This window comes from Eucyclogobius newberryi, unplaced genomic scaffold (genome assembly GCF_026437365.1).
Source record: "Eucyclogobius newberryi isolate DKJ021-1_F unplaced genomic scaffold, fEucNew1.0.hap1 SCAF_1, whole genome shotgun sequence".
Classification (NCBI taxonomy): Eukaryota; Metazoa; Chordata; class Actinopteri; order Gobiiformes; family Gobiidae; genus Eucyclogobius; species Eucyclogobius newberryi.
Genome location: NW_027315723.1, coordinates 870,755 through 883,727, shown reverse-complemented (window position 1 = coordinate 883,727; position 12,973 = coordinate 870,755). Strand labels below are relative to the sequence as shown.

The 12,973-nt window shown below is 47.7% G+C and overlaps 1 protein-coding gene across 1 annotated transcript in view; it reads right to left on the bottom strand.

Annotated features, from left to right (window-relative positions):
• Nucleotides 1–1,091: 1,091 nt before the first annotated feature.
• The window catches only part of LOC140363133 (uncharacterized), an 81,637-nt gene continuing 69,755 nt past the window's right edge, over nt 1,092–12,973 (bottom strand). The window contains 7 exon segments of the mRNA XM_072449488.1: nt 1,092–1,697; nt 1,786–1,832; nt 1,954–2,127; nt 2,205–2,400; nt 2,403–4,232; nt 4,310–4,505; nt 4,959–5,025. Of these exon segments, the coding sequence (XP_072305589.1) occupies nt 1,141–1,697; nt 1,786–1,832; nt 1,954–2,127; nt 2,205–2,400; nt 2,403–4,232; nt 4,310–4,505; nt 4,959–5,025 (3,067 nt within the window). The 3' untranslated portion in view covers nt 1,092–1,140.

The following is a 12,973-nucleotide window of genomic DNA, read 5'->3' as shown; positions in this document are numbered from 1 at the left end:
CAAAGTCCCAAAAAATAAATCCCGCAACCAGGTAAAAAAATATGAATGCTGTGCCAAGCAAACAAACAAAAAAGAACGCTCTCACCGGTCTGCGGCTTGATCACCGCTCCAAAATCCAGGAAATATTCCACAATCGTTTGGCCTGGTGTCCGCGCTAGTCCTTGGTCCTCCAGCTCTCAGCGGCCTGGCCGTGTGTCCACAACAGAGAGAGAGTTTTATGACCTTCCCGCATTCAGAGCGGAAGCTTAACTCTTTTAAAGTTAGTATAAACATTTCCATCAAATGAGTGCTTTGAATTCAAATGGAATGAATTCAAACTCTCAGGGCCATTTTTCCTCCCAAACAAAAGCTAAAACGCTTAAAAGTCTATGTTATTTCAGTAAACAATCATCTGACTGCAGACTTTGTCCACAAGATGAATTTACTTTACATCATGTTAATATGTCCTTTATTTAACTGTTTTATGACTCATCCTGTGAACATTTTTACCTGTGTAACTATGTGGCCCAATGTCTAACAATGACTGCATTGGAGATATTCCAAGCTCCATCAACACGGAGACCAAAGGACCACCTTCTACTGGATCACACAACTTCTGCTTCTAACCTTAACCCACAGATGGGTCATCTTCAAGATCATTTTAGAACCAACATTAACTCTAAAACAACTGGATAGATCTAGAACAATCATGTCTAGTGTCTCCATCTGTTATCAACTTATTTGCATATTCCATATTGATATGTATCTGATTACTTATTTGGTCAATAATTCTTCTTGAACCACAAATGGTAAAGGGTCTGACCCTAAATCATTTCCAGAAAATGGTTCAATGTCACGTTATGTTCTCACAAACCTTCAGATTAACAAGCACATTTTTAATAAATGTATTAATTTAGATGTTTGATTGTGGAATTGTTAAATACCTAATAAAGGCTGGTGCCCCACATAAGTCTAATAAACATACCCACAATCATGCAGTGTGTCATGTTTGAAATCTTGATCCAATTCTTTGAATGTCGCCCTCTTTCATAAGTGAGAGGACATGAATAACACTACAGTACTAGTACTAGTACAAATACTACACTACAGTACTTGTACAAGTAAAATCGCTACATTATGAAACTGCCCTTTAGTTCTTCATCAGGTCCATGTAAGCTTGTGGTCTTCAGCAGGACACAGAGCCACTGATGAGCCAATAGAGTTGAACCTGAAGCCAACTGCAGCGACCAGAGGCTGAGTGAAGGCTGTGCTAAAGCTGTGGAGCAGGGTCAGTCTGTCAGACACTGAGTAGAAGGACAGGACCCCGGCCTTTGTGTCCACATACACCCCCACTGTCCGAGAGTCGGGTTTCTGCAATAGGACTGTCTCCTGATTGTTGTGCCAAACGGAGAAGCCTTTGTCCGAGCAGAGGAGGCACCAGGACTGGTCGTTTCCTCCTAAGACAGCCTCATTGCTACTCCCTTTCCTCTGCAGACCTCTGTAAGTCACAGCCACATGGACGAGTCCGCTCCACTGCACCTGGAAGTAGCAGCGTCCGCACAGCTCCTCTGCACACAGCAGCTGATAGAACCAGTCGAATCTGTCCGGGTGCTCAGGGTACGGCTGATCATCGTTCACACACATCACGGCTGTCTTTCTGTCAGAGAATCTCAGTGTGGGGTGGACAGAGTTCAGGTCCCACGAGAGAGCAGAAGAGTCTGGTGCACATGAGTAAAGAACATACACATATTTGTAGTACATTGTTATATTAGGCAGGAATATACTTCAGTATACTTTGGTACTTACACTTCCTCATGCCTGGTTTTAACCACTGCTGTCCACGAGGGTCCAGTCTAAAGAAAGAAAGGTAATCACTCAGAATTGTTCTCATCAATTGCTTTTCTTCCTCTAAACAAGAGCAGAGAAGAGTGAGAAAAATGGTTCTCACCGGCAAACCCCAGCTTTAGTTTGTACCTGAGTGTGCTCAGCCTGCAGCGGGGTTCCCTGGTCAGCACCTGCAGGAGCCGGGCCCCTGTCTCCCCTGGACAGTTGTAGCTCAAATCAAGTTCTCTCAGAAGAGAAAGGTTTGAGTTCAGCGCCGAGGCCAGATGTGCACAGCCGTCCTCTGAGACCAGGCATCCAGACAGACTGGGGACACAGGAAACCAGAGGATGAATCCAGAGTTGTACAACACCAGACACACTCAAAGGGAGGGTTATTATCACCTGAGTGTCTCCAGTCTGTAGGGGGCGCTCTTCAGTCCAGAACACAGCAGCTTCACTCCTGAGTCCTGAAGGTCGTTGTTACTCAGATCTAGATGTGTGACACTGGAGGAGCTGAGAACTGAGGCCAGAGGACCACAGCTGTGAGGGGACAGGCCACAGCCAATCAGTCTGAGGACAGAGAGGGACATTAGAGACTAGAACCATGACACAAGAGTTTAAATACAGTCTGGACTCACAGGACTTTGGTGGAGGCTTTGACCACCGGCAGCAGACCCAGGAGAGATGTGTGGGAGGCACAGTATTTCCTCAGATCAAACTCATCCAGGTCTGAGTCTGAGGATAATAAGATGAAGGACAGGGCTGACCAATGAGCTGGAGACATGCTTCTTTCACAGAGATGTCCTGCCCTCATCATCTCCTGTATCTGCTGCACCAGACTACGGTCGTTCAGCTCGTTCAGACAGTGGAGCAGATTCAGGCTCCTGTCTGCAGAAAAACCTTCATCCAGCTTCTTCTTGATGTAGTTAGTGGTCTTTTGGTTGTTAGTTGGGTTACTTCCCGTTTGAGTCATCAGACCTCGCAGGAGCCTCTGGTTCTCCTCCAGCGACAGCCCAAGGAGGAAGCGGAGGAACATGTCCAGGTGTCCGCTTGGACTCTGTAAGGCCTGGTCCACAGCAGAGCAGTGCAGAATATCAGATCTTTTTCTCATACTGAAGACTCTGTCCCTGTTCAAAGCAAACCGTCTCTCCAGCAGCAGGTTTTGTCCGGAGCTTAAGAAGGTCTGATGGACGTGAAGAGCGGCCAGAAACTCCTGCACACTCAGATGGATGAAGCAGTAGACCTTGTCCTGGTACAGGCCTGGCTCCTCTCTAAAGACCTGTGTGAACACTCCAGAGTACACTGAGGCCGCTGCAGCGTCCAGCCCACACTCGCTCAGGTCACACTCGTAGAAGATCAGGTTTCCTTTCTGCAGCTGCTCAAAGGCCATTTTTCCCAGAGACTGCACCATCTCCCTGGTCTCTGGAGTCCAGTGAAGGTCTGCCCCTGATCCCTGCTGATACTTGATGTTCTGGACTTTGGCCTGCACCACCAGGAAGTGGACGTACATCTGTGTGAGAGTCTGGGGCAGCTCTGGTCTCTCTGTTTGTTCCAGAAGCTTCTGTATAACTGTGGAGAGGATCCAGCAGAAGACCGGGATGTGGCACATGATGTGGAGGCTGCGGATGCTCTTGATGTGGGAGATGATTGCATCGGCCTCATCTTTGAACCTCTCCCTGAAGTACTCTTCCTTCTGCGGGTCGGTGAACCCTCGCACCTCTGTCACCATGGAGACACACTCAGCAGGGATTTGATTGGCCGCCGCGGGGCGCGTGGTTATCCAGAGGCGAGCAGAGGGAAGCAGGCTCCCCCTGATGAGGTTTACCAACAGCACGTCCAGTGAGACGGACTCTGTGGGGTCGCTCAGGACCCGGGTTCGGCTGAAGTCCAGAGGAAGTCTGCACTCGTCCAGACCGTCAAAGATGAAGAGCACCTGGAGCTGTTGGAAGCTGCAGAGATCTTTGGATGGACTGAAGAAGTGGTGCAGCAGCTCCAATAGGCTGAACTGTGTGTCTCTGAGCACATTGAGCTCTCTGAAAGTGAACGGGAACAGCAGCTGGAGCTCCTGGTGGGCCCTGCCTTCAGCCCAGTCCAGACTGAACTTCTGAGTCAGCACTGTTTTCCCCACGCCCGCCACGCCCTTCGTCAGCACCATTCTGATAGGCTCAGGTGAATGTGGGCGGGCTTTAAAGATGTCTTCACATGTGATGGTGGTCTCTGGAGCGGCCGCGCTCCTGGACGCTCTCTCCATGTGTCTGACCTCATGTTCCTGGTTGACCTCTGAGGCCCCGCCCTCTGTCAAGTAGAGCTCTGTGAAGATCTGGGTCAGGAGGGTGGGGCTTGCTGCTTTAGCCACGCCTTCAGATACACGGCTGAACCTCTTCTGAAGATGAGACTTCAGTTCACAGTGAGCTTTGGAAGCACATTGTCCTGGAGCAGAAGTGAAAAGAATCAGTCAAACTTTAGCATTAAGAAACATGAACAGACCTCATGTTGAAGCTTCTCACTGTTGTGCAGACGCTCAGCCATTTTGTCCTGCTTCATACTCTTCAAGAAGCTCAAGGTGATTTTTAGAAAAGCCTCTTTAATTCCCGCCTCGTCGTCTTCTTTAAGTGCAGAGGATTCTGTTTCCTCTTCCGTTAGAACCTTCTGGAGTCTCCTCAGCTCGTTTTGTACAAAACGTACAATGCTCTCCTCTAATTCCTGTAACATAAGTTGACGAATCAGACTCAGGTCAGCCTTTTGTCTTAGTCTCGTGATGCTCGGCTCGTTGTGTACGCATCATAAGTCTTTTTCGTTGCTTTCATAGTTCTTAGTTTAGTTTAATCTTTATTTGAAGGGACAATACAGAGACATTAAACTTGTAAAACCAGATTGTTGCTAAGTAACTAATGTCCATCTGCAGTCCCTGATTGACAGGAATAAATAATACAATGCGCAGTCCACAGCCACATCTCCTTCAGCAAGTATAAACATAAGCATGAGGAGTTTACGTGAACAAATCTATTTGTTAATTTGTCCTGTAAAAATGGAATGATTCATTAGTTCTGGACTTGTCTGTTTCTTTCTTCTCTGATCCGTTTGAGACTCACTGTTCTTAGTCTCCAGGTTTCTGTCTGAATGAGACGCATTTATTACCGATTTAGAAACACTCACCATGAAAACAGAACGCTCATGTTCCTGATGCCCAGAGCCACTCGGCTGAAGCTCTGGACGTGTCAAACTGCAGAGAAGAAAGGCACAGGTTTAGTTCACTCTGGAATCTGCTCAATCTGTTAAATGGAGCAATGTTGATATTTGTATACTTTTCGTCATAGGCAGAATGTCCTTCTGGAATGGTTGGCATGATGGAATCTTGACTTCTCACTGCCACAGAGGCGGGTCTAACTGCTGAGTCCCTGGAGAAAAGCAGAGTCCTGACAAATGTTTTTTGAAATTACAACGTGCTAAATGTGCTAAGTGCACTTCTCACTGTTGCCAGCAGAGTGCGACAGAACCTCGTCCCTTTTCTACAGAGTCTTCAACATACAGGCACTGAGTCCCGCCCACTTTAACCACGCCCTGTTTCATTCAGTGTCAGTGGACTCATCATCACTCGCTTCCCTCGGCTGAACGGCCACACTCACAAACACAAACTCATCCATTTAATTATGTCACGACAAATCAATTATTTCAATATTCGACCAGGCTCAACGTGTTGAGTTTAAGGATCCAAAATGAATCCTGTTGTTCCTTTATGTTAGCAACAGCTAGCCTAAACTTTACAACGTAGAAAACATTTCATTCAACTACATTAAACCCAAAATAATTCAATACATTTTACAGGTAGAAGTTCAAAACCTGCACATAGCTCAAGTAACACAAATACAATGGATTATTATCTGTATTTGTATGTGCAGTGTGTACTTGTGCCTCTGATACACACACTTTTACTGTCGTCTCTGTTTGTACTGCATTCTTTTTGTCGTTGGCTCTGCAACAGAATTCAGTAAATAAAGTTTAGGGATATTTATTATAGTTTACCATCGATCTCATCCCATGAGTTTAATGTACTCGGTTTGTGTTTTCACCCAAAAAGGGGAGGCAACCTTCCGGCAGCACAGGAAGTGACGTGTGGTTGAAGACATGTAGGAAATACATGGATCTATAACATGTCTGGATAAGGTATTGTTAGCTTAAACCTGCCGTGAGTCGCCCCAGTGGCCAGTCTGTGGAAATGCAGCTAAAATAATCCTTCACATTCGGGCGTTGGAGGGACAGGGACCTACAGCTTTAACAAAGGATGGACTTTGTGGCGATTGTGTGTGTGAGCGCTATCCTCTGATATCCTCCCACCGTCCAAATACATGTGAGTTCATCTGTGTCTCTGTGTTAACCCTGTCCTGAGTCAAGAGTCCAGTCCCACCTGAACTCATCTGTGTCACACTGAGAGCAGCTCCATTCAAACACAGGATCACTGTTTGCACTGATAAAGGCTGAGCAACAGGTGGCGCTGTCCTGAGAACATGTCCTGAGAACATGTCCTGAGAACATGTCCTGAAACATGTCCTGAGAACATGTCCTGAGAACATGTCCTGAGAACATGTCCTGAGAACATGTCCTGAGAACATGTCCTGAGAACATGTCCTGAAACATGTCCTGAGAACATGTCCTGAGAACATGTCCTGAGAACATGTCCTGAGAACATGTCCTGAGAACATGTCCTGAGAACATGTCCTGAGAACATGTCCTGAAACATGTCCTGAGAACATGTCCTGAAACATGTCCTGAGAACATGTCCTGAGAACATGTCCTGAGAACATGTCCTGAGAACATGTACTGAAACATGTCCTGAGAACATGTCCTGAGAACATGTCCTGAGAACATGTCCTGAGAACATGTCCTGAGAACATGTCCTGAGAACATGTCCTGAGAACATGTCCAGAGCTCTGGATGAAGCAGGTCTCACCTCTGGTCTTCAGGACGAGCTTCACTGAACAATGGAGGATAGTCTTTGGAGCGGCGGTCACTTTTCAGAGACGGAGAGCTGGGAGCAGGTCCAGGTCTGGGTTTAGACCCGGGGCCAGGTCCAGGTCTGGGTTTAGACCCGGGGCCAGGTCCAGGTCTGGGTTTAGACCCGGGGCCAGGTCCAGGTGGGTCCATGATGTAGGAGCTGGAATCAGAAGAAGAGTCCATTTGAACAGAACGTACAGAGATGTCTCCTGTTTAGAAGCTCTTATAAGGGAGGTGTCGAGAGCTAGAGCACAGCACTGCAGGGCTCAGATGAAGGAGTTTCACTTTTACTGCAGAAGCTGCTAAACAATCCGTTAATTTTTTCAAATTTGTACAGCAATTTGATAATTGCATAGCAAAACACGAAAGTGACTAACAATCAATATTTTCCATCGATGTAACAAGATTATTTATTTAAAATCTATTTGTAAAAAAAATTATTTAAAAAAAACACTTAACAAATGAACTTTGAAAGACTTTTTTTTAAAAAAATAAAACAGAAAACTTGCAAATAAAATTAGTGGTTGAACAAATTAATTTGCACAAAGTCAGATGGCCTCATTTACAACTTTCTTTCATATCATCATCATCAGACGACTATTTGCAGGAGTCTCATTTACATATTAATTGTCATTATAATCACAAAAAATATGTCTTAAGCTTCTGATGGAAAAATAAGTGTTGCTGTGGCGACCATCATGATGTATTTATGTGTTATTTAAATTGTACCGCTCGATTTGACGTTCCATTCCATTTTTCGTTTTGTTATTTGATGACGCTCCCTAAGTACTCGTCTCGTCTCGGCTCCGGCTGCACATTCGGAGCGTGTGATTGGCTGAGCCCAAAATACTCATCTGATTATTAAAAACAGGTTGTGTCACTGCAGTGTAAATATGAATATTTTATGTGAATAATCTGCAAAGACTTTAGTGTTTAGGAGTTATTGACCTCTGACCTCAGAGTCTGAATCTGACGCAAACTTTACGTGTGGCTCCTCCCACTTTCAGACTCTCGATCTGAGACAGCAGCGTCCTACATGTGTCATGTCCACACAGCGTCCTACATGTGTCATGTCCACACAGCGTCCTACATGTGTCATGTCCACACAGCATCCTACATGTGTCATGTCCACACAGCGTCCTACATGTGTCATGTCCACACAGTGTCCTACATGTGTCATGTCCACACAGCGTCCTACATGTGTCATGTCCACACAGTGTCCTACATGTGTCATGACCACACAGCGTCCTACATGTGTCATGTCCACACAGCGTCCTACATGTGTCATGTCCACACAGCGTCCTACATGTGTCATGTCCACACAGCGTCCTACATTGTTTCATGTCCACACAGTGTCCTACATGTGACATGTCCACACAGCGTCCTACATGTGTCATGTCCACACAGCGTCCTACATGTGACATGTCCACACAGCGTCCTACATGTGTCATGTCCACACAGCGTCCTACATGTGTCATGTCCACACAGCGTCCTACATTGTGTCATGTCCACACAGCGTCCTACATGTGTCATGACCACACAGCGTCCTACATGTGTCATGTCCACACAGCGTCCTACATGTGTCATGTCCACACAGCGTCCTACATGTGTCATGTCCACACAGCGTCCTACATTGTTTCATGTCCACACAGCGTCCTACAGGCGTCATAAGGCGCTGGTACAGCTAGCAGCCCGGTGTAAACGCTCTCTTTTTTCTTACACTTATTGTGCTTTATCTCCTATATTTTGTAAATATAGTTAGTATATTTTTTCTATTTTACTGTACGATAGGGACACGCGCTGGAATCATTTTTAATTCAACTGTTTTTGACTTTTTTCGGCTGGATTTGAGCGTTTTTCGTCGTGTTGTTGTGATGTGAGCTAGCTACGAGCTAGCCCACCAGCTCCCCCGCGCCCTCCGGCCGCCGCTAAAGTACGGCGTGTCGTCGGTACACGTTTATATACACGTTTATATGAAAGAGGAACTTCATGAAAGATCGGGACACGCACTGGAATCGCTTTAAATTAACTTGTTTCGACTTTATTCGGCTGGATTGAGTGTTTTCGTCGTGTCGTTGCGATGTGTCTTGGCTCTGAGTCCCCCGGCTCCGGCCCCGCTCCCCGGCCGGCGCCGTACCGCGTTTAGGGTTAGGGTTAACCTAACCCTAACCCTAACCCACACAAAGGAGGAACTCATGAAACTGCGGAGAACTGTCGTCTTACCCGGAGATCGTCACGTTATCCCGGCGGACATCCTAAGGAAAACGCAACGAGGCAGACGGGCTGGACGTAAACTCCGAGAGAAGAGAGGGACAAACAGGAAGTCGGTTCCCGCCGTAGTCATGGGTAACGTGAGGTCCCTTCAAAATAAAATGACGGAAATAGCGAGCCTCATGCGGTCCCAGAGGATTTATAGGGACAGCAGCGTCTTGATTTTCACAGAGACCTGGTTAACAGCAGAAATGCCAGACTCTATTGTAGGTTTGGACAATTTTCATCTGCTGTGGGCGGACAGAACGAGAGAATCCGGGAAGAAAAGAGGTGGAGGTCTGGCGGTGTATGTGAACACGAGCTGGTCCAAACCCGAACACTGCACAGTGAGGGAGCAGCTATGTAACAAGGATATTGAACTATTGGCTATTGGCATGAGGCCATATTATCTGCCCCGGGAATTCTCACATGTGCCCCGTCTGCCAATGCTGAAAATGCTTGTGAAGCACTGCTCTCCTGCACTTGTAGGCTGCAAACACAGCACCCATAGGGTCTCTTCCTCGTCTCTGGTGACTTTAACCACGCTTCTCCCTCTTCTGTTCTACCAACATACACCCAGTATGTTACCTGCCCCACCAGAGAAAATGGAACATTGGACTTGTTTTTTTCCAACACCAAGGAGGCTTATTCCTCTTCCCCCGGCCTCCTTAAGTCCTGCGCAGATGAACTGTGTGGAGTTATGGAGCATGTCTTCAACATGAGCCTGAAGCTGAGGGTGGTACCACAGGTCTGGAAGACCTCCTGTCTGGTACCTGTGCCTAAGACACCGCGCCCCAAAGACCTCAACAGCTTCAGGCCAGTGGCTCTCACGTCCCACCTGATGAAGACACTGGAGCGGCTGGTCCTGGACCACCTCCGCTCCACCGTGAGCTCAGCCATGGACCCGCTGCAGTTTGCATATCGGCCTGGCATCGGAGTGGAGGACGCCGTCATCTCCCTGCTGCACCGCTCTCTCTCTCACCTGGAAAAGCCTGGCAGCTCTGTGAGGATTCTCTTCTTCGATCTTTCCAGCGCCTTCAACACCATCCAGCCGCTGCTCCTGAGGGACAAGCTGGAGACGGCTGGTGTGGAGTATGACCTGGCAGAGTGGATCCTGGACTACCTCACAGACCGACCCCAGTTTGTGAGAGCACGGGACTGTGTGTCTGACACTCGGACCTGCAGTGTGGGGGCGCCCCAGGGCACTGTCCTCGCGCCCTTTCTCTTCACCCTTTACACTGCAGACTTCAGACATGACACGGACAGCTGTGTCCTGCAGAAGTTCTCTGATGACTCTGCCATCATCGGACTCATCACGGACGACGATGACGCGGAGTACAGAGGACTGGCGCAGGACTTTGTGGACTGGTGTCAGCGGAACCACCTCCTCATCAACGCGGGGAAGACCAAGGAGATGGTGGTGGATTTCCGCAGACGCCACCCCACTGCCCCCTCACCAGTGAACATCCAGGGACGGGACATTGAGAGAGTGGACTCATACAAGTACCTGGGTGTTCATCTGAACCACAAACTGGACTGGACTCATAACACAGACGCACTGTACAGGAAGAGCCAGAGTCGGCTCTACCTCCTGAGGAGACTCAGGTCTTTTGGAGTGACAGGGCCACTCCTGAAGACCTTCTATGACTCTGTGGTGGCATCAGCCCTCCTGTACGGTGTGGCCTGCTGGAGCAGCAGCATCACAGAGAGGGAGAGGAAGAGGCTGGACAGAGTCATCCAGAAGTCCAGCTCCGTTCTGGGCTGCGCTTTGGACTCGGGGCAGGAGGTGGGGGACAGAAGGGTCCTGGCTAGATTCACATCTATGCAGGACCATGAGTGTCGCCCCATGCAGGACACTCTGTCCCCTGCAGGACACTCTGTCCCCTGCAGGACACTCTGTCCACTCTGGAGAGCAGCTTCAGTGAGAGACTGATCCACCCTCGCTGTGTGAAGGAAAGGTTTCACAGGTCTTTCCTTCCTGCTGCTGTCAGACTTTATAACAATTATATTATATTATTTATTTATAGGAGATCTTCTACTGAAAGTGTTTTTCAGACTTCCTATAAGTGATCTGTTCTTCTGTATCTACCTCTGTATCTTCCTGCGTTGCACCAATGAAATTTCCCCATGTGGGACAATAAAGGAATATCTTATCTTATCTTATCTTACATGTGTCATGTCCTCACAACGTCCTACATGTGTCATGTCCACACAGCGTCCTACATGTGTCATGTCCACACAGCGTCCTACATCTGTCATGTCCACACAGCGTCCTACATGTGTCACGTCCACACAGTGTCCTACATGTGTCATGTCCTCACAGTGTCCTACAGTGGGTCACGTCCACACGGCGTCCTACATGTGTCACGTCCACACGGCGTCCTACATGTGTCACGTCCACACAGTGTCCTACATGTGTCATGTCGTTGTTGGCGATGGATTGACAGTGATCAGTACTTTTTAGGCGTTTTGGTTAAACAATTAAACACATTTTTGTGTCGCAAAAGCTGCGAAACAAAAACACTTTTTTCTAATGAACGCATCGCATTTGGGAGTAATTGCGTCGCATTTTGGATAAAGCTTATTCTGAACCCTGCACTGTGAACACTGTACCCGATCCCCCTACCTCCTCCACCTGTGCTCAAATATTTTCTTTCCTAGTACTTTTAGCGCCATGTACGCCTTTTTCACACGCACCTGCTGCAGTATCTGATGTGCGGAGCACCGTCCTGATATAAATATTATTCCTCTTGAAAGTTCTGCTTCATAAGCCTTGATAAACATCTCAGTCAGAGATTATAAAGGTCATGACTTTGTTTCATGTCTTGGTTTTAATAACTCTTTATTTGTAAAAACCTATAAAAGTCCTGTTTCTCATTCAACACATCAAAGCTTTTCGTGTGATTCTCTTTTACAACTGGTGAAAAACCTTTAGACATAAAGTTTTACTAGTTTAAGATTGTAACATCTGTGTTTAGTTTGTATGTTCTGATCAGCTCCTTCCATGTTGTAAGAACAGATTTGACCCAGGGATTCTTCACTTCCTCCGTCAGACTCAAGCGTCTGTCATCTGCAGTAAGAACTGTACAGGAACCTCCGGCACCACATGACTCTCAGTATAAGACCTGTACAGGAACCCCCGGCACCACATGACTCTCAGTATAAGACCTGTACAGGAACCCCCGGCACCACATGACTCTCAGTATAAGACCTGTACAGGAACCCCCGGCACCACATGACTCTCAGTATAAGAACTGTACAGGAACCCCCGGCACCACATGACTCTCAGTATAAGACCTGTACAGGAACCCCCGGCACCACATGACTCTCAGTATAAGAACTGTACAGGAACCCCCGGCACCACATGACTCTCAGTATAAGACCTGTACAGGAACCTCAGGCACCACATGACTCTCAGTATAAGACCTGTACAGGAACCCCCGGCACCACATGACTCTCAGTATAAGACCTGTACAGGAACCCCCGGCACCACATGACTCTCAGCATAAGAACTGTACAGGAACCCCCGGCACCACATGACTCTCAGTATAAAAACTGTACAGGAACCCCCGGCACCACATGACTCTCAGTATAAGACCTGTACAGGACCCCCCGGCACCACATGACTCTCAGTATAAGAACTGTACAGGAACCCCCGGCACCACATGACTCTCAGTATAAGACCTGTACAGGAACCCCCGGCACCACATGACTCTCAGTATAAGACCTGTAGAGGAACCCCCGGCACCACATGACTCTCAGTATAAGAACTGTACAGGAACCCCCGGCACCACATGACTCTCAGTATAAGACCTGTACAGGAACCCCCGGCACCACATTACTCTCAGTATAAGACCTGTACAGGAACCCCCGGCACCACATGACTCTCAGTATAAGACCTGTACAGGAACCCCCGGCGCCACATGACT